The sequence below is a fragment of the Haliotis cracherodii genome, unplaced genomic scaffold (genome assembly GCF_022045235.1).
Source record: "Haliotis cracherodii isolate W230 unplaced genomic scaffold, xgHalCrac1.p SCAF_1, whole genome shotgun sequence".
NCBI classification, from domain to species: domain Eukaryota; kingdom Metazoa; phylum Mollusca; class Gastropoda; order Lepetellida; family Haliotidae; genus Haliotis; species Haliotis cracherodii.
Window position 1 is genome coordinate 23,485,108 of NW_027266264.1, and position 26,452 is coordinate 23,511,559.

General features: G+C 41.1%; 1 protein-coding gene across 1 annotated transcript in view; it reads left to right on the plus strand.

Annotated features, from left to right (window-relative positions):
• LOC139474674 (diacylglycerol kinase theta-like) overlaps positions 1-26,452 on the plus strand; it is a 59,268-nt gene that overhangs the window by 543 nt on the left and 32,273 nt on the right. Inside the window, exons 2-6 of the mRNA XM_071257774.1 lie at positions 5,224-5,303; positions 21,917-22,019; positions 22,669-22,757; positions 23,636-23,767; positions 25,879-26,020. Coding sequence (XP_071113875.1) covers positions 5,224-5,303; positions 21,917-22,019; positions 22,669-22,757; positions 23,636-23,767; positions 25,879-26,020 — 546 coding nt within the window. The remainder of the gene's footprint in view (positions 1-5,223; positions 5,304-21,916; positions 22,020-22,668; positions 22,758-23,635; positions 23,768-25,878; positions 26,021-26,452) is intronic.

Genomic DNA, 26,452 nt, shown 5'->3' on the forward strand with positions numbered 1-26,452 from the left:
TGTAGCTTCTTCAGGACATGTTGAAATTGTGTTCGTGTCCAGGAAATGAGTGTGCAAGAGGGAAAGATGGAATGGTTTGACAGACTTACTGGCTCAATCCTTCCTATCCTTCTACCGTAGAGCGGTTAGCCGGCTAGCTCCGAAGCTCAGCTAAATCCCTTATCGTAACTATCATTGCCAACGGATAAAAAATGATACATTTACTCATGGTTACTATGCATGGTGTTTTAAATGTGTTCATTGTGCTAACGGCAGCGAATGTGAGGTATAATTTCTATTACTGACTCTTTGCCAAGCCATGGTAAACTATGGGATGTTGAGTGGAAGCAATGGCATATGTGATATATGCATGTGTGTATTGCAAAGGTGTGTACAGCCACTTTCCAGTAGGGTATTCCTCAATTCACTCACAGATCATTAGCTGAGGGATGCTGTTGCAATTACATGCAAGGCTGTTTTAATTAATATATTCGGAGGGTGTGCATTGTACTGAATATTATCTGCTGACTGACTGAATGGCTATATTGATAAACTTGTCACCTGTTGCCTATCCCGTAGGGATTCCAGGCTAAAATTACTGAAGGTAACCTATGCTTGTCATACAAGGCGACTATAAATGAACCAGCTTGACAGACTTGATGATGAGATAAATTGTGTGTGAACATAACCAGTGTGGCATTGTTCATAATATCAACCACTGGTTTGTTTGGTACAGATTCAATTATTTACAGGCCACGGTGATGTTGTTGAAATATGCCTGACTGTGGAATTAAATAAAATTCACTCACTCACTGTTAAAACTGCGTGACCTGGACCGTCCTTTTTCACACACTTTCCAGTTATATATGTGAATAAAACATGGGACATTGAACCAATTGTGTCTTGTTTTTTTATATCACATTGTTTTTTTTGGCAGGGTTGTATAACAGAATATGCATTATTTAAAACCCATGACTGAAAATACTATATTGGAATATGTAAACTAATGAAAAAGAATGAATGTAGTGGTTACATACGGGGATGCCCTAAAGTATTTATTCTCAGTCAGAGGAGTGACTATTTTTTTACACTGATTGCTATATTCCAGCAATATCACGGCAGGGGACACCAGAACATTTATTTTAAGAGTTTACAACAATTTTATGTCTGGGGAAGTAATGCAAGTAACGTTTTAGGTGTTGGCAGTTATTTAACAGTTTCAATTATTTGTAGTTCTTTCACATTTGTTTATTAGGAAATTATGTTAAAAGATACAAAGTCAAAGCTGACCTTGATGTGTGCTCAGGATGAAAATGTAATTGCATCCTCTTGTGTATTGTCAAATATCAAATTTACCTTTTTGTCCAGAATTAGGGAATGGTAAATTTTGGGATTTTGATGTTTGAAGTTTTTCTCCTCCTAACTCCTCTCCTAATCCTTTACATGTCTTGTTCGTATCTTGGTTATTAAGATTCATCACTTTGTAAACTGCAATTCTGAAGCTAAAATTTGTCTAGCTAAAAAGTAGTTTGGGTACTGATATAGGCATGTCAAATTATTGTCGTCCCATATTCTGTCATATTTACAAGTGTGACAAGATATCTCATCACTCACACTTGTTCTTGGTCAGTCATCTGTGCATTCAGTAAATTCATCATCATTCATGTAAGTCTAGGTTCATAGAAAGTGAAATATGAACTTCATTTTGTATAAAGTTGTAGAGATAACATGAAATTAGTGCTCCATTCAGAATATCCATCTAAATATGAATAAGTGTTTGGGTACTCCTTTTAGCATGTTTTGTAAGTTTCTATTTTCATGGGGGGCACGGGTGGCCCAGTCGTCTAAAGCCCCGTGATTCGCTGTGCAGAGTTGTGTCCTTTGGGCATGCCAGAAACCTATGATTGTGGGTTCGAATCCCGGTTCGCCCCGATTATGTTTCTAGGTTTGTCAGCACCATACCCGTGCTCGTGGGTTTCACCGAAGTGGTAAATGTCTGAGCCCTGAATCACTTGGGCTTTCCTCCCACATTAAGCTGACATGCCGCGATATAACTGGAATACTGTTAAAAGCGGCGTTAAACCCAACTCACTTCTATTAAACCCAACTCACGAAAGAGTAGAAATTCTAGTCCGCTATATAACATGTCACATCACAGACCTCCCTATTGAGGGATACAAATTACAGGTTCAGAATTAATCTTAGTCAATTAGTGTAAGACTAGTTAATTCAGGAAAGACAAGTAACATTTCCTTTTAGACTTCCACTTTTACCATTAATCTTTACTATGAGGAACACAGCGGTTCAGAGTGGATACCTACCCCTTCACCATGAAGCAGTAAGCAAATGCTCCATAACGTGTACCTCATAATAAAGAAGATGACATCCATAGAGGTTATTTTATGTGTCGAGTGAAATATCATGTGTCTCTCATCGCATGATGGTGGGGGGGGGGGGGATATTTTCACGAAAAATATCTTCTCTTTTTTTTCCCGTCACGAGATGAGGGAAACATGATATTTTGATCGACATTGATAATGTCAAACTAATGTAAAAAGGACATCAACAGTTTGTATACGGGCTAGTTTGTATAACGGTAGACAATTTATGGGTAGGTAACTCCTGTATGATAATAGTTCCGTCAAAGTGTATGTTCACTGCAGTGAAAATATCACTTTTCTCAACTTCAGAAAACTCTTTCACACTAAAATAATTATAATAAATAATTATTTTCCCTCATGTGTATCACTTCTGAATGCCATTCAAAGGTTTAAATGACAATAAATAATAATTTCTAAACTTATTATAAATGGCGGCCTTTTCATTATCATAACACTAACATATCATGAGACATATGTTGATACCTGTGTTCAATCCTGCAGAACTGACACTGTACATTTAGTTAAGCTACACAGTACATATAACCGTTAGTAATAACGATTGCCAGCTGATTGTTGGAGAAAAAATATTTCAATTATGTAATAGTGAAACAAGCAGAAAGGGCAAAATAATTAGTTTTTGATACTGGGCGAAATGTGTGGCGCATTATAAACATTTAGAAAAGCAATATTTATAATAATGTATCATTGGATGCTGATTTCACTGATATCTTAAAGTAGTAATTACAATTGTTTCATGTTTGTTTGTTTGTTGTTTAATGCCACACCTAGCAATATTCTCAGCTGTATGGCAGTGGTCTGTAATTAGTTGTGTCTGGATCAGACAGTCCAGTGACTGACATCATGAGCATCAGTCCACACAATTGGAATAGATGACATGCATCAACCAAATCAGCAAGCCTGACCCCCCAATCCCGTTAGTTGCCTCTTACGACAAGCATAGTCGCCTTTGTTTCATGTAGATAACACAAGTTTCTGCTTAATCAGGGGATAGTGGGTAAAATGTTGTTTGTCCGTGATGCTAAAAACCTAGCTTTAATTCCTAATTCCATGCACATTCAAGCCTTTTCAAGGTTATCCCTTCCATAATGATCCTAGAGGAGTTTAACGGGTTGGGTGGAAAGGCTCGCTGACTTGGTTGATACACGTCAGTCACTGGATTATTTACAGACCACCGTTATATAGCTGTAATATTGCTGAGTGTGGCGTTATACAACAAACAAACTAACTAATGTTCCTGGAATGTTGCAGAAGTTGTTGCCAATAATATGATGTATAGGCGACTAAATGGATCAGGTGGTCAGGCTCAGTGACATGCGTGTCATTGTACCCAGAAATAGTGGCTGCTGCCTTTCCTATCATTCACTGGTTAGTCTGGTCTAGATTTGATTATTTAAAGAGTGACATGATGTAGCTGGAATGTTGCTGATTTCTGTATTAAACAACAAACAAAAAAACACATTAGCACCTGAACGAAAGATTTCACAACATAGTGCATATTGGATGCAGTACTATCAAACAGATAGCTGGTTTGAAAGGAGCTGGGATTATATCTCGATGTTAAAAATGTCATGTTAGAAAACCGGCGCTGTTTTACAAAACATGTGTTCACACTGTTCATGAAGCAGGACTTGTCGGTTTAACCTATGTAGCGAAGGAACAAAAACTGAGTCCCATTAAAAGGCCCACATCATGCAGTACTGATAGTCTTGGTTTACTGGATATTGTTTGTGTTTGGAGGAAGCATGAAGACTTGTGATCCAGGTTACTGTTGTACAAAACAATCTTAGCGCTTCGACTGTCATAAGTCTATGTTAAGATGTGGGAGTTACGATCACCTTAGCGCTAAGATCGCTTTGTACATCAAACCCCAGGTTGCTACAACCTTCTGTTCCGAGTTTCATCCCTCAGCTATACCAACACTGGCTGATATTCAGTTCAAAACCTTCGATTTGTTAATGATCCATAGGGGGCGATTGGGTGGCCAAGCGTTCACTTGTCATGCTGAAGACCCGGGTTCGATTCCTGACATGAGTGCAATGTGTGAAGCCCATTTCTGGTGTTACCGCTGATATTGCTGAACTATTGCTAAAAACGGCGTAAAATAGAACTCACTCACTCATTAATGATCTCTAGGTTTGTCAGCACCGTAGTCATGCTCCTGGTGTCCCAGAAGAAGTAAATGTCCTCCCAGATGGAGCTGACATGTCATCATATAGCTGCAATTCGTGTAGCCTAGTGGTTAAAGCGTTCGCTCGTCACGCCGAAGACCCGGGTTCGATTTCCAACATGGGTACAATGTCTGGAGCCCATTTCTGGTGTCCCCCTCCATGATATTGCTGGAATATTGCTAAAAGCGGCCTTTAAACCATACTCACTCACTCACTCTCATACCCATATATTGTGTACATGTTTCACATCTTTAAAAATTATGCCAGTGAAATAACTGTCAGAATAAAGATAGGCAAGACAATTCCAACCAATCAAATTACAGCTCTTTATTCAAAACCTTTCAAACAATACTGACATGTTCTGTGAATTTGGCAACTTTTTCACAGAGAAAGCTGACAGAAACCTAAGAGTAGGACATCTTCAATGTAACCTATTCTTGATTTATGCAACTCAAGGAAGTTAAAGAACACCCAATTCGTTTTCATAGGATTATTGTTAATCTGTCATGGCATGATGTGACAGATTAACAGTAGTCATATGAATAAAATTAAGTGTTCTTAAACTTGTTTTGAGTAGTATACATAACATTCTATTCGTTTCAAGTTTATGTGCAGTGTTTGTATGTCAGACAGATAGTCACACAAATCTAAAACAAAGTATTTTACTTTTTCAGTCTGCAACTTTGTTGTACATGATCGATGTCTACGAACTGTTGTGTCAGCTTGTTCAAGTATTGCTGCAAATCGTGTCAAGGTAAGTTGTAGATGTGTTTCATCTTATTCTTTATTAATGTTTTCAAACACCGTGAGTTATTTGCTTAACTTCTGTTTGATTTGTACAGCCAACGGGCAAGACAGTTTGATTTGTACAGCCAACGGGCAAGACAGTTTGATTTGTACGGCCAACAGTAAGGCAGTTTGATTTGTACGGCCAACAGGCAGGGCAGTTTGATTTGTACGGCCAACGGCAAGGAAGTGATTTGTACAGCCAATGAGCAAGGCAGTTTGATTTTTACGGCAAACGGCAAGGCAGTTTGATTTGTACAGCAAACAGCAAGGCAGGTTGATTTATTGGCAAACAGCAAGGCAGTTTGATTTGTACAGCCAACGGGCAAGGCAGTTTGATTTGTACGGCCAACAGCAAGGCAGTTTGATTTGTACGGCCAACAGCAAGGCAGTTTGATTTGTACGGCCAACAGCAAGGCAGTTTGATTTGTACGGGCAACGGCAAGGCAGTTTGATTTGTACAGCAAACAGCAAGGCAGTTTGATTTGTACGGCCAACAGCAAGGCAGTTTGATTTGTACGGCCAACAGCAAGGCAGTTTGATTTGTACGGGCAACGGCAAGGCAGTTTGATTTGTACAGCAAACAGCAAGGCAGTTTGATTTGTACGGCCAACAGCAAGGCAGTTTGATTTGTACGGCAAACGGCAAGGCAGTTTGATTTGTACAGCCAACAGTAAGGCAGTTTGATTTGTACGGCCAATGGCAAGGCAGTTTGATTTGTACGGCCAACAGGCAGGGCAGTTTGATTTGTACGGCCAACGGCAAGGAAGTGATTTGTACAGCCAATGAGCAAGGCAGTTTGATTTTTACGGCAAACGGCAAGGCAGTTTGATTTGTACAGCAAACAGCAAGGCAGGTTGATTTATTGGCAAACAGCAAGGCAGTTTGATTTGTACAGCCAACGGGCAAGGCAGTTTGATTTGTACAGCCAAAGGCAAGGCAGTTTGATTTGTACGGCCAACAGCAAGGCAGTTTGATTTGTACGGCAAACGGCAAGGCAGTTTGATTTGTACGGCCAACAGTAAGGCAGTTTGATTTGTACGGCAAACGGCAAGGCAGTTTGATTTGTACAGCCAAAGGCAAGGCTGTTTGATTTGTACGGCAAACGGCAAGGCAGTTTGATTTGTACGGCCAACAGCAAGGCAGTTTGATTTGTACGGCCAACGGCAAGGCAGTGATTTGTACAGCCAACGAGCAAGGCAGTTTGATTTTTACGGCAAACGGCAAGGCAGTTTGATTTGTACGGCAAACGGCAAGGCAGTTTGATTTGTACAGCCAAAGGCAAGGCAGTTTGAATTGTACGGCAAACGGCAAGGCAGTTTGATTTGTACGGCCAACAGCAAGGCAGTTTGATTTGTACGGCAAACGGCAAGGCAGTTTGATTTGTACGGCCAACAGCAAGGCAGTTTGATTTGTACGGCAAACGGCAAGGCAGTTTGATTTGTACAGCCAACAGCAAGGCAGTTTGATTTGTACGGCAAACGGCAAGGCAGTTTGATTTGTACGGCCAATGGCAAGGCAGTGATTTGTACGGGCAACGGCAAGGCAGTTTGATTTGTACGGGCAACGGCAAGGCAGTTTGATTTGTACGGCAAACGGCAAGGCAGTTTGATTTGTACGGCCAATGGCAAGGCAGTGATTTGTACGGGCAACGGCAAGGCAGTTTGATTTGTACGGGCAACGGCAAGGCAGTTTGATTTGTACGGCAAACGGCAAGGCAGTTTGATTTGTACGGCAAACGGCAAGGCAGTTTGATTTGTACGGCCAACAGCAAGGCAGTTTGATTTGTACGGCAAACGGCAAGGCAGTTTGATTTGTACGGCCAATGGCAAGGCAGTGATTTGTACGGCCAATGGCAAGGCAGTTTGATTTGTACGGCAAACGGCAAGGCAGTTTGATTTGTACGGCCAACAGCAAGGCAGTTTGATTTGTACGGCAAACGGCAAGGCAGTTTGATTTGTACGGCCAATGGCAAGGCAGTGATTTGTACGGGCAACGGCAAGGCAGTTTGATTTGTACGGGCAACGGCAAGGCAGTTTGATTTGTACGGCAAACGGCAAGGCAGTTTGATTTGTACAGCCAAAGGCAAGGCAGTTTGATTTTTACGGCAAACGGCAAGGCAGTTTGATTTGTACGGCCAACAGCAAGGCAGGTTGATTTGTACGGGCAACGGCAAGGCAGTTTGAATTGTACGGCAAACGGCAAGGCAGTTTGATTTGTACGGCCAACAGCAAGGCAGTTTGATTTGTACGGCAAACGGCAAGGCAGTTTGATTTGTACGGCCAACAGCAAGGCTGTTTGATTTGTACGGCCAACAGCAAGGCAGTTTGATTTGTACGGCCAATGGCAAGGCAGTGATTTGTACGGGCAACGGCAAGGCAGTTTGATTTGTACGGGCAACGGCAAGGCAGTTTGATTTGTACGGCAAACGGCAAGGCAGTTTGATTTGTACAGCCAAAGGCAAGGCAGTTTGATTTTTACGGCAAACGGCAAGGCAGTTTGATTTTTACGGCAAACAGCAAGGCTGTTTGATTTGTACGGCAAACGGCAAGGCAGTTTGATTTGTACGGCAAACGGCAAGGCAGTTTGATTTGTACAGCCAAAGGCAAGGCAGTTTGATTTTTACGGCAAACGGCAAGGCAGTTTGATTTGTACGGCAAACAGCAAGGCAGTTTGATTTGTACGGCAAACAGCAAGGCAGTTTGATTTGTACGGCAAACGGCAAGGCAGTTTGAATTGTACGGCCAATGGCAAGGCAGTTTGATGCATAGGCACAAATTGGATTCTGCTTGTTTGGTGGATTTTTTGGACGCCTCATGTGACTACCTGTGTCATCATCCAGTGGGCAACATCCAAGACTGCTGGATGTGTAGGAACGGTGTTTGATGTATATGTATTATGCAATAAGATGCAAGGCATGGATTATTTGGCTGCTGTAAACAAGCATTTGTTGCTGCTAGTTGTAAGAATGATACTAATCACTGTATGTGGTTAGTGATTGCAAGAAAAGGCTTGTCTGGTTTATTTTTTTCATTTACTGATTTTCCCAGTGAATAAGGCAAAAGAAGGGGAAGCAAAATTCAAGATCATGACTGATTTGAGGTTAATTTCCCGAGACCTCCCCCCTAAAAATAAATAAAACACACCAAAAAATACAAACAAAAGATGGTCAAATAAAGATTGTGACTCTATCTATTTTGATTTGCTTTTTACATGTTATATAAGGTTGGCTCATCCATACAATGAGAAATAATATTGATTTGGCCCAAGTAAACAATAGGATCACCTGATGTAATTACCAGTCAGTGCCGAAAATGTTTCAGTTTGCAAACCAAAACTTGTACTTTGGCATTATTTCCAGTAGATTTTAGGCTTAGCATATGTACAAGCATCAGATGATCTTACTCGACCAGAAGAAATTTGACTTGATTTGGGTTTGGTACTAGTGCCTAAAGTTGCAGACTGAAATATTCAAACTGACATCTGCAGGTGAGACGCATCACTCCATTTAATGTATGTGGCAGATTAGTGCAATAAATTCAGTGTTGTACAGTAAAGATTGTGCTGGCTGACCTTGGCTAATGGTGGCTACTACAGCAAACTCTCTGACACACTGAGTGAGTTGGATTTAACGCTGCTTTTAACAGTATTCTTGTTATATCACGGCAAGTCAGCTTAATGTGGGAGGAAATAATATTGACAACCCAACTCACATTCATGTACCAGTCATTATGCAACCTTGTAACTTGACAAATGAAGAGTGATATAAAAGTCTATCAGAGCATGAATTTTATGCTCCTGAGTCCTGGCCAGAAAAGGGGACCATCACTGGCAGAGGATGACACAAAGGATGGTTTGATGAATACAGAGGATCTGATGTTTGAACACCAGCTGCAGAGGATCTGATATTTGACCACCAGCTGCAGAGGATCTGATGTTTGACCACCAGCTGCAGAGGATCTGATGTCTGACCACCAGCTGCATAGGATCTGATGTTTGACCACCAGCTGCAGAGGATCTGATGTTTGACCACCAGCTGCAGAGGATCTGATGTTTGACCACCAGCTGCAGAGGATCTGATGTTTGACCACCAGCTGGAGAGGATCTGATTTTGACCACCAGCTGCAGTGGATATGATGTTTGGCCACCAGCTACAGAGTATATCAGTGGACATGATGTTTGACCACCAGCTGTAATGTGTAACAGAGGACTTGATCCAGCTGCAATACTATCAACCACTGTTTTGTCTGATTCAGGTAAATAACTGTCCAGGTCACCATGCAATGGCTGCAAAAATTCACTCACATGGCTATTTGGATCTTGGGTCTGAATAGGCCAAGGTATCACCATCTTCCCGAGTCAACAGAGTTAACTGACTTTAAAAGTCCAGTTTTCACCCTTGCCGAACTAGGCTGGAATTACTGGGCTCGATCGTAGCGCCACCAGTGGCTTTTACCAGTTATATCCCTTTTAAGCCTCTCCTATGGACCAATCAGATTCCATCACTTGCGTTTGCTTCACATAAAATGGTGGCGCCCAGTCAGGACGATCTGATCGATAATCAAGATCAAGATTGTGATAAAATGTGTCTTGGCGGTGCACATGCTTTGCAAATCCTGCAATCGATCGAAATCTGCGCGACAGTTTACGAAGTAGATTTCGATTTCGGTGCACGATTTTGATCGGACTATGCATAGACTCATTAGTCCACCAAAAATGTAACTCCATAATACCAGCCTAGTTCAGCAAAGGTGGAAACTGGACTTTTATAGTCAGTTAACTCTCTTGCCTCGGGAAGATGAGGTATCACATGCTTGTCATAAGAGCCATAAAAGGCGACTATGCTTGTCGTAAGAGTGGACTAACGGGATCGGGTGGTCAGACTTGCTGACTTGGTGGATGCATGTCATTGTATCCCAATGGCGTAGATCGATGATCATGATGTCAATCACTGGATTGTCTGGTCCAGACTCGATTATTTACAGACTGCCGTCATATAGCTGAGATATTCCTGAGTGCAGCGTAAAACAACAAACAAACAAATCAATCATCTGATCATAAGAGCCACTTAAAAAGATTAGGTGAAACAATTAGTGACCTTGCTAATTGTGTCATCATACCCTGATGTCATGGATCATTGCTCACGCTATCAACCACTGGATTGCCAGGACCAGACTCAGTTATTTACACGCTGCTGTGATACAGCTGGAATATCACTAATTGTGGCGAGAAACAACAGTCATGCACTGAATGAATAAATTTGCCGCTACCTTGTAGGCTTCATGTATAGGCACATTCATTATGGTGTGAGTTACAAATAACTATTGCTACAACTCTTCTTCTAACCTTCCTTAATATGCAGCGTGAAAGGTCTAACACAGCTTGACATGGCCTCACACAGAGAGTGGTGTAATGACCAAACAACAAGTTTCATTATCATAATTATCAGTTGAGAACAAACAGGCAAACTCCTGCAAATAGCAACACTATTAGCACAATAGCAGCTTGTGCAGCAATCAAAATGTTACTATAGGCAGGAATTCTACAAGGACTTGGGATTCCGGTACCATGGGGTAATTTTAATTTTATTTGGGCACCATGGTACCCCCAATAATTTGTTTCAAGGGTCCTTGCAGGACATATGAGGGTCCTGTAAAGATATTTAGTTAACTTTTCTGTACTTTTTGATCATTACATTTTTAGGACCTTTATGTTTCTTGTCATGAATTTGGTACAATGAATATTGCTGTGTGTCCCTTGGGGCACAACATATTCCTTTTTCTGCATCCATTCTATACATTTGTGCGTACTGGATGAACGTTTCTGCATTGCATAAAGTCCTGGAGTTGCCATCTTCCTAATGGTAAAGTGGTAGTCCATAAGGAAAGGTTACCAGTCCTGCATTTTACGAGTCTCGGCCCAGAACACTTTATGGCCGCCTCCGTGGTCTTGTGGTAGAGCGTCCGCCCGGAGAGCGGAAGGTCCGGGGTTCGATCCCCGCCCGCGTCATACCAAAAGACGTTGAAAGATGTTACTTGTTGTTACCCTGTCTGGCGCTCGACATTAAGGGGCTAAAACAAGGACTGGTCGGCTCGGAGTCAGTATACTGTGTCTGAGTGGGGTATTCATGTTAAACTGCGGCATGGTATCTCAGTGAGCTAGCACTATAAATCGGCATCAGTCCGGACTAGTACAAGCAGCCACACACACACACACACGTGCATGCACGTCGCTATATAAGTGCAATAATCTTGGACGCGACGTTAAACCCAACACTTTATGATGATGTCTACCCCTGGTGTCCTACAAATACTACACTGATGATGTCAAGAAACAATCTACACAGCATCGTATGTGCCATGCTTCATGAACTTGTGTATCAAACTGACCACACATGACAAGGAACTCAGTGAGAAGCATTGTCTATATCTAGAGCTCAGCTGCATTGTTTATTGCAGCCCCAGTACATGCAGTGAACCTGACATGACATTATACTCGCAATATGTCCAGATAAAAACGTGTCCCTTTATTAATTAATGCGAGCAAGGGACACTCACATTTATTGCATCAATTCATGCTTGCATTGATTTCATGACTTAAACTAAGTAGTTGAGAGGCACTCCCATGAAGGCCAAGATTTTAAGTTCTCTAGAAGTCTTTGAGAACTGTAATATTTCTCAGTTTATTCTCATAAGAAAACTGTCAATTTATCAGGCAGCAAAGAAAAACTGTGAATAATTGTCAACACCTGTTGCATATTATAGTTGTGACAAATATCAAGGTCAACTCAAGGTCATTCACTGAAAAGACTTTTGGGTTTAAAGTCATATTGATTTAGGCAAGTATTTCATGTCTATTTCTTTGAATCTGAATCAACAATGGCCCAACTTGAATATCATTAGATATTGGGGAGGTCAGCTGTCACCTACTGTGCTACTGTTAAATTGCTCATGACACATGTCAAAGGTGATGTGTGTTTAATGTCTTAAGTGTTTTACAAGAGTTTGAGCAAGGTTGTGATATATGACTGAGAACAAACCTTATTTTTTAGAAAGTTGAGCCTTGATGTCCGCTTGCCATCAATAAACACACACACACACACACACACACACACACACACACACACACACACCCTTACTCACTCTACATTATGAAAATGGGAAACAATTTAACAGGTTAAGTTCATGTTTATATGTAACCTCTGTTAAGGAAGGAGAGTGCATATGATAAAACCTGTAATATGTGTCAGTGAATGTGTTTGGTTCAATGCACAGTATTTCAACTACTGTAAATCTTAAAATTGACGTGGGCGAATAATGTGAGTTGTCTTTACTGGCATAAATTAAGTTTGAATTTATGTCTCCAAAATGACTGTCAACAATGAGACAGCCTCACAGCACACTTTGGATAGTGGAAATACTAACTTGAATATAAATATAAAAACAAACACGATTTATTGAGCAGCAGAAGTAAGAAGTATGTAACAATGTCATTCAAAGAATAGGAATTATACTATAGGCATTCCTTGAGTTATCATTGCTGGGGTCAAGAGTAATCTACCCACTTGTGTCAAGCTTGTTGACACCTTCTCCGCATACCAATCAGAGAGCTGTTGCTTCAATTTTTGTATTGCCTTTGAACTTCAGAGTCAACAGTCAACTGAGTAAACATTTGAGCTGTGCATTGTTTTGAGGAAAACACTGTTTGTAGTTTTTACAGAAGTGCTCTACTCAGTGCTAATAAGCTGTGCTATTTGCTGTTTGATTGATATGTATCATTGCACTGGGGATGGGGTCTGGGGAGTCGCATTGATATTGAGTCACATTTTGGCTAGGGGTCAGCAATTGTATTAATTTGGAGATGCATTAATTTCCAGATTTACAGTGTGTCATGGCATGTCAGCTTGAAGTGGGAATAAAGACCTAAGTGATGCAGGTCTTTGAATTTTGACACTTCTGTGAAATCCATGAGTTTGAGTATGGTACTGGCAGACCCAGAAACGACATTACGGCAAACTAGGATTCTAACACACAATCATAGGTTTCTGGCATGCCGAATAGATGAAACTCTGGATAGCGTGTGTGGTGCATCAGATGACAGGGCCATCCATGTCCCATAATACACCATATTCATATAATAAGCACCCAGGGCTCCCTCCAAATTGGAAATAAGGGACTCTTATTAGAATATAATTTTTGTGAAAGAGTTGAAAGATTGTAAATTTCGTGGTTTATGCGGACAGCCTGAAATGATACAAAAGAAAAGTCTGTGTGTATTATACATGACAGATACATTTTTCCAGAATTTAATTGCCCGTAATTAAGGGTGCATATGACACACGAGTGCGTATTATACAAGAATAAGTCTTGTGTACATAGATCAATCGGAAGGGTGCTAATTGGGATTGTTCACTAGCCAATATATCAGCAGATATAGCATGGGCGCTTATGAGAGCGGTGCGCTTATTACGTCGAATACAGTATATGAAATTACTTATGTCAATTGAGATCCATCCTTCGGAGACTAAGCTACCACTTCCAAACATTTATAGGCCCAAAAGAAAGTTAACATGCAGCTTGTATAGTAGTGGTCGAATACACGAAATTTGAAAACAGTATGCAGCCATATTGATGTGATATCTCTGTCCATATTGGCCTTGGGACTGATTCCACAAATAGTGAAAAGTGCAGCGAGTTCAATATCTAGTTACAGAGCAACAGATAAGCAGCGTATTTGCGTAAAATACCCCCCCCCCCCCCCCCGCCCCCGCCCCCCCCCAAAAAAAAAAGTAACATTCAAAACCCATTTACTTTCAATTAACTTGCCTACAGAAATGCATGAATTAAATGTTTAAAACAGCATGCATAAATTCCCAAAAGCTTTATCAGCATGCGTACAAGGGAGCTAATTTACTAAACACAATTACGAGCTAATTTACTTTCCGAATCAAGCCTATATGTTTTGACCATTTATATACATCTAAAACATTATTTCATATTTTTTTTAAATCTTAAAATGTTCACTAATTTTGGGAAAACCCCAATAAAGTCATGAATAGATGAGTTAACAAATATTGGCTACCCAATGAAAAATGTGATAACCCAATTAATATAGAAACCCTAGAGCAAAAACTCAATTGCTCAAACATTATCTAGAGCTCTGTAGTCACCAGGGCATTATAATTTCCTACTCCACTGATTGGTGTTGTAGAAATGGTGATGACACCAATCTGCACATTTCTGAAGACAATATCACATACGAGGCATATACATATACACTGTATATGTTGCAGTAATGTTAGTCATGCTGTCGAGGGGCTATGCTGTTTGCAGTGTGATGAATAATGCACACAAGAAGTAGGTCAGCGTGATATGAAAGTCTAACATGACTAGTGCTGGACATTCTGTTTGTACTGATGAACAGATTGTTGCTCATACCATGGACCATTGGTGTCTATAGGTCAGACATCTTCAATAACAAGCATCTACCGTATTTAACGTAATAAGCGCCCAGGGCGCTCTCAGACTTAGAAATAGGGGGAGCTTATTAGAATATTATGTTGAGTTGAAAGATCATAAATTTCGTGGTTTATGCTAATAGCCTGAAGTGTATATATATAGATATATTTTTCAAGAATTTAATTGCCCATAATTAAGGGTGATATAACACACAAGTGCGTATTATACACAAATAAATAAGTTTTGTGTACATTGATCAATCGGAAGGGGTGCTGATTGGGATTGTTCACAAACCAATAAATTAGCAAATATCGCCGTGGGCACTTATTAGAGCGGGGCGCTTATTACGTCGAATACAGTACCTACTTTTCTTTCTGGCTGCTGAAAAGACATCGTAGTTAGCCCTGTTGGCTGTCTTAGTTTTCAGTCTAGTCAGCTGTAATATAATCCTTCCTCTCCCATCTCAAGGGGCGGTCGGGTAGCCTAGTGGTTAAAGCGTTCGCTCGTCACACTGAAGACCCGGGTTCAATTCCCGACATGGGTACAATGTGTGAAGCCCATTTCTGGTGTCCCCCGCCGTGATATTGCTGGAATATTGCTAAAAGCGGCGTAAAACCAAACTCACTCACTCACTCACTCACTCACTCACTCACTCCCATCTCAAATGAATAATGTTTAATTGAGAAATTAGACTGATTTAAGAAAAACTAATAATGCTGGTGATACAGCTGTCACAACTCTTATTGCCACAAGTTACTGGTGTTTCAATTGACTATGGCTCTGTCGAATAAACCAATCGCACTTGTAAGTTAATGCTGCAAATTACAAAGAGTGTAGTCTGTTTAACAGTGAGTTTAAGGTGGTCAACAAATGTCGATTAATTTCTATGTCTGTGACCTCAATCCATATGACTTGGTGCAGTGGACATATCAGACTGGCAAAGAGATGCTTGTAATGTGTGTGACCAATTGTTGATGAGATGATAATATCAATGTCACAGAGTTCATTTATGAGATTTGGGATACCACTATAATACCAGACAATTGAGATATCACACACTCAGCTATTCCTGCATATATTAACAATGGCCTGTTTAACAATGCTCTGTTGATGACAAGAGACAGATCTGTAATAAAAAAACATGAAGCTGTTATTGAATTGGTCTTGCCAGAGCATTATTGTGAAATTCAAGACAAGTTTGCTTCAGCTCATGTGTCTGGATAGCTGTAATGGTTCTGACCTGCTGACCAGGCAATGCACAAATGTCAGTGACTTACACTTCATATGATTGCAGTGAGAAAAGACAGGTTAGATAATACAGTAATAGTTGACTGAGAGTGTGATATCTGACATATCTGGTATAAATCTCAAAAAATGTACTCCGTGACACTGATATTATCATCTCATTACCAATTGGTTGCCCGCTTTACAAGCATCTTCTGTCTACTGCACCAAGTCCCCTGGAACGATTGAGGTCCTAGATGTAGAAATGAGGTGACTGTTGTTGACCGCCAGTGAAGTCTGGCAGCGACTTGATGGAAGCCTGCTGACTACTATAGAGTACAAACACCTATGTTATTGTTCGTATCGTCCACGTCATGTCATATGACTGCACCCAGAAGGACCTGTAGCAGACTGTTCCTAGGTTTTGGCCTACAATTAGGATTACATTACTTTGTTTACCACCGATTTTGTGGCTTCCTATTAGGAATGGGAGCATATCCTGTTTGTCCAGACCCTGGGAATTGCGTATTTGAGGGACTGTTACTATGATGGTACATACATGGTACTTGCACGGTACATACACGGTACATACATGGTACAGTTGTACTTTTATTGACAGGGTATATATGAAGAACCACTCCAGCCAAATTGGTCAATGGCTGCTTTGCATCTTTTGTACTATTTCCAGAAACTTCATCAAGCCCTTTTCCATGAAGACTTAATAGTTCATAGACCATGAGTTGCTATTTATCCCCCCGGTTTGAAAAACAGGGGCATGTGGCGATCAGTATGTCCGTCCCTCAAGCATCCGGATGCAGAACTCCAAAACCATTAAATATTTCTTGTTGAAACTTTCTATATAGATCGGTCTAGAGGTGAACTGATGCCTTTTGTGAATTTGGAACTTTTATGCAGTTATTTTTTTCGCATGACGACAAAACTGAAAATGGGGGTACTTGTTTCCAGTACAGAACTCCAAAACTGTTGAATATTTTTGGAGGAAACTTGCTATGCAGATCAGTCGAATGGTGAACTGGTGCCTTTTGACAACTTAGGATATTGAAAAATACTGAACAGCATTATATTTTACACTACTGAACTGAAGGTATCCAATGGCCATGAACAAAAAGTGGGGATTTAGTAGCCAAACTCCATTTCCTGATAGCACCAGACCAGGGGGATATGTCATCTCCTGATGACTCTTGTTTAGAGTACATTTCCTCTCCATTTGAAAAGTTTATGAATTTGTTGTCACTTGAGGAAGAGACTGTCTGATATCATATAAGTATTTATTAACTGCCACCTTGAAATCGAATACAATTCAGAGGATAGTATCATTGATAAGAATCAACATTCATGAAATGCAGTGTGGAATTGCGGTGTACAATTTGGTATGAGGTTGTCCCAACATTGTATTTCACAGACCAAAGTTTGTAAAAGATGACTCTAGTACAGCATTATATGTGGTCACTGATATTTTGGGTAGCTTCCATTCATGCAGCCAAATAACACTAAATATACAGTACAGAACTGCAGCATTTTCTAAATTTCATCTGTTTGGTAAGTTAGAGCAAGGACCATATGTATGTGACTGTGACATGAGAGATCATGTGTTTCCATACAGATAATCTATATACAAGTGATAAGCGGCATGTGAAAAAGCAACCCCATGATGTGTAAGGATGTTGTCTCAGTGGGGATCACTGATGTTGTCGTGTTGTCGAAGCAACATTACTTTCAACTGACAACTGTTCAGGCTAAATATTTTCATTGTAAAATGATATTGATGTTATTCTCTGCTGGGGTATTGATTTTCTGTGTGAGGATTGTACTAGTCCATGCTAGATACTGCGTGGCTGGTGAATGCCGAGACCACCTCGCTGACCTGACGACCCCTCAGCCCTCTAGGGTTGGCCATTCGGCAGTGGTGTAGACTATAGTTAAACTTTGTGGCCACTCCAGACACTGCATACAGGGTGAATTCATACTGACCATGCTGGACACTGCATATAGAGTGACGCATGCTGGACACAGCATATAGAGTGACGCATACCCACCATGCTGAACACTGCATATAGAGTGACACATACCCACCATGCTGGACACTGCATATAGACTGACACGTGCTGGACACTGCATATAGACTGGCACATGCTGGACACTGCATATAGACTGACACATACCGACCATGCTGGACACTGCATATAGAGTGACACGTACCCACCATGCTGGACACTGCATATAGAGTGACACATACCCACCATGCTGGACACTGCATATAGAGTGACACGTACCCACCATGCTGGACACTGCATATAGAGTGACACGTACCCACCATGCTGGACACTGCATATAGAGTGACACATGCTGGACACTGCATATAGATTGACACATACCGACCATGCTGGACACTGCATATAGAGTGACACGTGCTGGACACTGCATATAGAGTGACACGTACCCACCATGCTGGACACTGCATATAGAGTGACACATGCTGGACACTGCATATAGATTGACACATACCGACCATGCTGGACACTGCATATAGAGTGACACGTACCCACCATGCTGGACACTGCATATAGAGTGACACATGCTGGACACTGCATATAGAGTGACACATGCTGGACACTGCATATAGACTGACACATACCCACCATGCTGGACACTGCATATAGAGTGACACGTACCCACCATGCTGGACACTGCATATAGAGTGACACGTACCCACCATGCTGGACACAGCATATAGAGTGACACATACCCACCATGCTGGACACTGCATATAGATTGACACATACCGACCATGCTGGACACTGCATATAGAGTGACACATACCCACCATGCTGGACACTGCATATAGAGTGACACATGCTGGACACTGCATATAGACTGACACATGCTGGACACTGCATATAGACTGACACATACCCACCATGCTGGACACTGCATATAGAGTGACACATACCCACCATGCTGGACACTGCATATAGAGTGACACGTGCTGGACACTGCATATAGAGTGACACATGCTGGACACTGCATATAGACTGACACATACCCACCATGCTGGACACTACATATAGACTGACACATACCCACCATGCTGGACACAGCATATAGACTGACACATGCTGGACACTGCATATAGAGTGACACGTACTCACCATGCCGGACACAGCATATAGAGTGACACATACCCACCATGCTGGACACTGCATATAGAGTGACACATGCTGGACACTGCATATAGAGTGACACGTACCCACCATGCTGGACACAGCATAAAGAGTGACACATGTTGGACACTGCATATAGAGTGACACATGCTGGACACTGCATATAGAGTGACACGTACCCACCATGCTGGACACAGCATATAGAGTGACACATGCTGGACACTGCATATAGAGTGACACATACCCACCATGCTGGACACTGGATATGTGATGAATACATACAAATGACATTGAGACCATTCTAGACACTAGACATGGTGAACGCTTAGAACATCCACGTTTGATAGTGTTAGTCTCCGAAACTAAGTTGTACCTCCACCAGCATGGAATCATACTTTGGATTGGTTTGGGTAAACTTCAGTCAGTTCCATTTATTGTAAACATGGTTAGATTAGTCAATTTCAAATGCATTGCAATCTAGTCAGGCAGGATCATGTACCAATTCCAAACCTCATTTAATCACATCATACAACATCCATTGACCATCTTATGAAGGTCAAGGTCACAACAAGGTCGGCACCTTTGGAATGTTTGTCTTGGACTTTTGACTGTAGTGATTAATGGATTTGGATTACATCAGATGACTGACTTGTTTATACCAGAATGTATTGTTCTACATGCATTTCAGATGCATTCACAAACAGCATTAGACTTCATCACAACGAAAAATTTACATAACTATGTTATAAGTTACCTTAATCTTCCTAAATCAGAAAGGACGTCATCAGACTAAAAGTGCATATCATTTTCTCATCAAGTGTGCAGCCACTTGTTGAAACCTGGGTGTAGTCTTATTTCTTTTATCTCATAAACTAACCAATACAACTCTATTAAGACTTACACCTACTGGAAATGTTGTCAGATTCAGATTAGAGAACTCAAAAGGTTGTTGCATATACTGAAGTTCGCTATTGTTTGTTTGGGAACAATCAGAACTGTTGCATCATTTGATTGCTTCTCGTTTTATATGTAATGCTAACACTTCATGCTTCAATGCTAGTTCCTGACAGTATTTGTGAACATCTGTTTATTTTAGCTTCCACGACCCCTGAAGATGCAGGATAGAATAAGTCTTCAGCATCCCATGCTTGCCATGAAAGGCGACTAACAGGATCAGGTGGTCAGGCCAGCTGACTTGGTTGATACCTGTCACCATATCTCAATTCCATGGATTGATGATGGTCATGATAGCAATCACTAGATTGTCTGGTCCAGACTCAATTATTTACAGACTGGCGTCATATAGCTGGTATATTACTGAGTGCGACATTAAGCAACAACCAATCATTTTAGCTTCCACAGTGACTAATTGTTCACTGTTTAGGGTATAGTTTAGAATTTTTAGTTGTCTCGAACTTTCATCAATGATGAATTGGTTTTAATAGGTTCTGTTTGTTTGAATGTATTTGTAAAGGGATGATAAAAACGAGTGTGTCATGCATAAACACACAAGAATCTGGTAACATCGTTTCAAGATATGTTGCCATGGTTACTGTTTTGTTTCATGATCACTGTCCAAGTATGTGTGTTTGTGTTTCAACATTGAATATCATTTGAGTTTTTTTGCTATTTTATTTATTGTTATTTACCAGTATAACACCTTGGTCATGTTCAACTAGTCTCTCAAGCATGTCCTGATTTTCACTGGTCTCAGACATGCAGAGCAGGACCATTGACCATGCCTGTCTCGGCGTAGATCAGTAGGGTCTCCAGAGAATTACACCAGAACTGTTATAACATTAACGATCTAGGCTGCTGCAGTGAATTGTGTCCCTTAGTTCTACCAGGATCCATTGGGTTGCAATCCCAGTGATTCTGATCCTTGCTCAGTATGGGCTTAATCAGAGCTTTTGTCAAAAGACAACCTGCATCTCTTTGAACTTGGGACTCCAACAACAAACTGCTCTGAGTGGCATTAAACCCAACTCACTAAATATTTATCACACTGATTATGTTTCAGAACCAACTGCGAGATTACATTATGATGTCTTTAAACAATCAGAGAAATGCCCTCCATGTCTACTGTCAGGATAGTGGATATATATACCGGTGTATACTATATATATATACAGCGTTAGAAATTGGCACTAGTCCTGTAGTCCTTGCCAAACTGCCCAATGGTTAAGATATCATAAGGACTAGTAAAGATTTGCCCTTTTTAAGGGTTTTGCTATATGTTATCACTATAAGGACTAGCGGACCAAAGATGTTAGTTTCTACTGCCGTTGTACGAAACAATCTCAATGCTATGGCTGTCGTAAGTCAATGTTCGGGTGTGTGAGTTACAGTCACCTTATCACTAAGCTCTCTATGTACAACAGCACCCTTGGATAGCTGTTAATTGACTGTTAACAGCGATAGAAATTGGCACTTGTCATGTAGTCCTTGCCAAACTGCCCAATAGTTAAGGTATCATAAGGACTAGTAGAAATTTGCCATTTTTAAGGGATTTGCTATTTGTTATCATTATAAGGACTAGTAGACTAAAACTGTTAGTTTCTATTCTTGACTAACTTCAACATGCCAAGTGCAAAATTGTGTCATGTGATCTTTGACCTGTTTGCCGTGGTTAATCAACTTTGTGCATATGTTTCGTGTGCCTCAGAAATATGTTTAGATCATATGTGATTCTATATTTTTGGATTTTTTTGTTTCAGAACCCGGTTGCTCACTGCTGGTCGGAGCCCGGACATTTCAAACGAAAATTTTGCAACGTCTGTCGAAAACGATTAGAAGACAGTCTTGCGATACGCTGTGAAAGTAAGTATCTTAATCTGCTCTTGTCAGATCTTTATTTTGCTGACCAACTATAGGCATCTCACTAACCGTATTCGACGTAATAAGCGCCCAGGGCGCTCTCAAAATTTCGTGGTTTATGCTGGCAGCCTGAAATGTTTATGTTCGACAAATATATTTTTCCAGAATTAAATTCCCCATAATTAAGGGTGCATATCACACACGAATGTGTATTATACGCAAATAAATAAGTCTTGTATACATTGATGAATTGGAAAGGGTGCTAATTGGTACATTAAATATTAGCTCACTCACTCACTCACCCAGTGGTATGGGACATTACTTAAAATATCATCACTGGTGTGTCTGGCTGAGACTTGATTGTTAGAGCCTGCTGTGATATAGCTGAAATATTGCTGACTGGTGTAAAACAACAAACAAATCTGCTCCTGCACAGCATTAGACATTGCCAGTCCTGTAGTCCTTGCCAAACTGCCCAAAAGTTACAGCGTCATAAAGACAAGTAGTAATTTGCCATTTTTAAGGAGTTTTGCTATATGTTATATGTTATCATTATTAGGACTAGTGAACTAAAACGGTTTGTTTTTACCACTGCTGCATAAACCAACATTGTGTCCAGTGTGACTCCATGTCCTCTGTGTTTGTGTTTCAGTCTGTGAGTATTATGCCCATCTGGATTGTCAGGACTTTGTTGTTAGTGACTGCAAGGAATGTGCCACATATCTGCCACAGAGAGATAAGGTGAGAGTGCTGTCAGGCTGGCCTATGGCCCCAGTCCCACTATCGCGATGTGAGATGATAAACACTTTGATACATTAATGTTAATTTTAGTTTATTCTGGTTTCTATGGCCTCTGTGGTGTAGTCGAAAGAGCATCTGCCTTGAGAGCAGAAGGTCAGTGGTTTGATCCCATGGCCATGACATACCAAATAATGTTAAAGGATGATACTTGTTGTTACCCTGCCTGGTGCTGGCATTATGCCTGGCATTTAAGGGGATAAAACAAGGACTGGTAGGTTCAGAGTCCATATAATGTGTCTGAGTTTTCGTATCTATGTTCAGCTGCATCATGAACGATATGGTATGGTATTTCCGTGGGCTAGCATTATAAAACTGGCATAGGTTCGACTTTTACCATGATTACAAACCGCGACACACATGCACATCGCTATGGAAGTGCAGTAATCTTGAACTTGTCATTAAACCCCCATTCCACCCCACCTCAGGTAATCGTTATTTCATACATTTTTCTTTTTGAAAATTGGAAATAATTGTCCATATATTATGGTGAAGTGAGGTCTTGTGGTTAAACAGTCACAATTCACTCAAAATGCCGAAGACCCATTTTTTACTTTAAACCTTTTTTGTTTGCACTGTATGAACCCTGTTTCCTACGTCACCTGCTAAAATATTGATGGAAGTTAGTGGATGACCTTGACCGTCAGTATCAAGGTCGAATTCTTAAGAATGGCCTCCTGGTGTTGAATCTGAAAAAATCCACTTTTCCAGTTTTTAAGAATGTTGCCTCATTCTAGCCTGTTCTGTGGTACTGGTTTGAGTACTTTAGTCTTGAAGTTATTTGTATGACATGTTATGTTATCTTTTGTTTTGTGTGGCAGGGCACCGTGGTCCACTTCCACCACTGGAGGGAGGGGAACTTGCCCCCCAACTCCAAGTGTGTAGCATGCAAGAAAACCTGCTGGTCTTCAGAGTGTCTTGCTGGCATGAGGTGCGAATGGTGTGGAGTCACGGTAAGTGGACAAGTTTCTTCACAGCTTCCATATTCCCTCTGTGTTTCATACACCTAAAGACGTTAAAAGATGGTACTTGTTGTTACCCTGTCTGGTGCTCGGCATTACAAGGACTTGTCAGCTCAGAGTCAGTATACTATGTCTGAGTGGGGTATTCTTGTTAAACGGCGGCATGGTATCTCAGTGTGCTAGCACTGTAAATCGGCATCAGTCCAGACTAATACAAGCAAACACTCGCTCACTTGCTCGCTCGCTCACTCACTCACACACACAGTCGCTACATAAGTGCAATAATCTTGGACGCGACGTTAAACCCAATTTCACCTCACCTGTGTTCCATACACCAATCTGATGGTTACGACCCATGGGGATTCTGGGTAAGAATATAGGTCCGCAGCAAACCTATGCTTTTTGTAAGAGGCGTAAATTGATGGTTGGTAAGACTTGGTTGATTGCCTGTCATAGTATCTAACTGCGTGGCTCAGTGCTCATGATGTCAATTACTGGATTGTCTGGTCCTGACTACAAGACTGCTGTCTCATAGCTGGAATGTTATTAACAGATTGAAAAACCATGGCTGACAAATAACCTTTTTCCATATTCCTTGTATGTATTACGAGTTTGACAGATATTCTACACAGACATCCTTCTGACAACCACAAGACAAATATGCAGAATATTCTAATCTTCTTTTTAATTTCTTGCACAGTATGTTTCCAAGGTATGGTCAAACATATCAAGTCATGTCTAGCTCTACACCAGTTGTCACAGCTTATTAAGAGATCAGTTTGGATGTCAATTGTTTGAAGTCCATTTTGCCTGTAACCAGGGTTGTATGGCTTAGCCTTCTATTCCCAACCTGTGAATGTGCATGTAGTACATGGGAGGAGTTGGAAGATAGGGGTTCAGTTCACCAAGAGATGGAGAAGTTTTAATCCCTCTCCGAGCCAGCCGATTCAATAGCCCAGATTACTGAGCCCTCACAGCGAGGGCTGTCACTGTCATTGACCTCGCTGATAACATATTGATTTTACGCCTTGCTTGCACAGAGTTACCTCCCTTTTGCTGAGCTAAATTTGTACCATTTATTGATTATTTTTTTTCATGCAAGTGTCTTTGGTCAGTAGCTTGCGCTCACATGCTAGGGAGAGGCGAGGCCACATAAAATTATGTAAATGTGCTCTACTGAGCACTAGCTTGTCTACAGTGCTGAAACAGGTGCTTGCAATGACAGCTGAGTGAATAGACAAGGGGGTTGGGCACGTCAAGAGTCTGTCGTGGTGCCTCTTTCTCGGCGTTATTTATCTGATATAGAGACCCTAATGAACTGTGAATTACGTAACTAAGATGAGCTTGATTTGATACCAAATAACCGGCACAGTCTTTCAGAACTGTTTGATCCATCATCCTATATGAGATTTTGAACAAGTGTAGAAATGACATCCTGAAATCAGTGTTAGATGATGCTATACTGCAGTCTGTATTGACACTAAATGTAAAATGGGTGTGTGTCTTCACTGTTAGATGAGGCATGGTATGATTTTGTCAGTGTAAGTTTTACTCCATGGGATCCCGGATCACAATAGGTACTTCATGTTTGTCCAAAGAGCCAACTGTAATTTGTATTGGATGGTTAGGCTGCTTGACTTCGCTGATGGCATGTCATTGTACCATGATAACATTGGTTGTTGCTCATGATTTCAGTCACTGGTTTGCCTGGTCCAGACAAACATTTACTGGCCACCATCATACTGCTGGAAGCCTGCTTGCTCACTCACTCACTCACTCACTCACTGACCCACCCACTCACTCACTCACTCACTCACTCACTCACTCACTCACTCAAACACTCACTCACTCAAACACTCACTCACTCAAACACTCACTCACTCAAACACACTCACTCACTCACTCATTCACTCAAACACAAACACTTATTCACTCAACCACCCACTCACTCACTCAAACACACACTCCCTCACTCACTCACTCACTCACTCAAACACACACTCAAACACACACTTACTCACTCACATAATTAAGCCATGATACATGTATTTGTGAAATTAGACATGGCACTTCCGTGAATCCTAATTATTGTATTCTTTCAGGCGCATGCCCAGTGTTATCGCAGCCTACCAGCGGAGTGCAAGTTCGGTAGTCTCCGCGACATTATGCTTCCCCCGAGCTGCCTCACCATCCCCAGAATGGACGTCCCCGTGGAGACTATCCTCGGACTAAGTAGGATAACCAGTAGGCGCCCGCTTTCGTCGTCATCTCATTTTGTTTCCTTATTTGACAACAGAGCTTCCTGAATTTGTGATGCAAATCACACGTACTGCACAGCCTGAGAAACTTGTCTCTCTAGTCCTCACAGTTGGTAGACATTACTGCCTGAAAAAGACAGAAATTACTGTTCATTTTCTTTCAGTTGTATTCAGTTCCAGTTGGTAGCAAAATTGAAAAAGTGAGAACTGGTTCAGAATTATAGCCCTCAGAAATACTGAGGACTACCATCATTGGATTTTTCTTGTCCTCAGCACAATTTAAGAGTCTCAGGTTAGAGGAAGAGCTTGAATTTTAAAGGCTGATGCTGATTTTCAATAGGGGAAACTTGTGGCCAAAAGTAAACCAAATGCACAAAATGTTTGAAATCCGATCTAACAAAATATCTGTGCTGTCCAT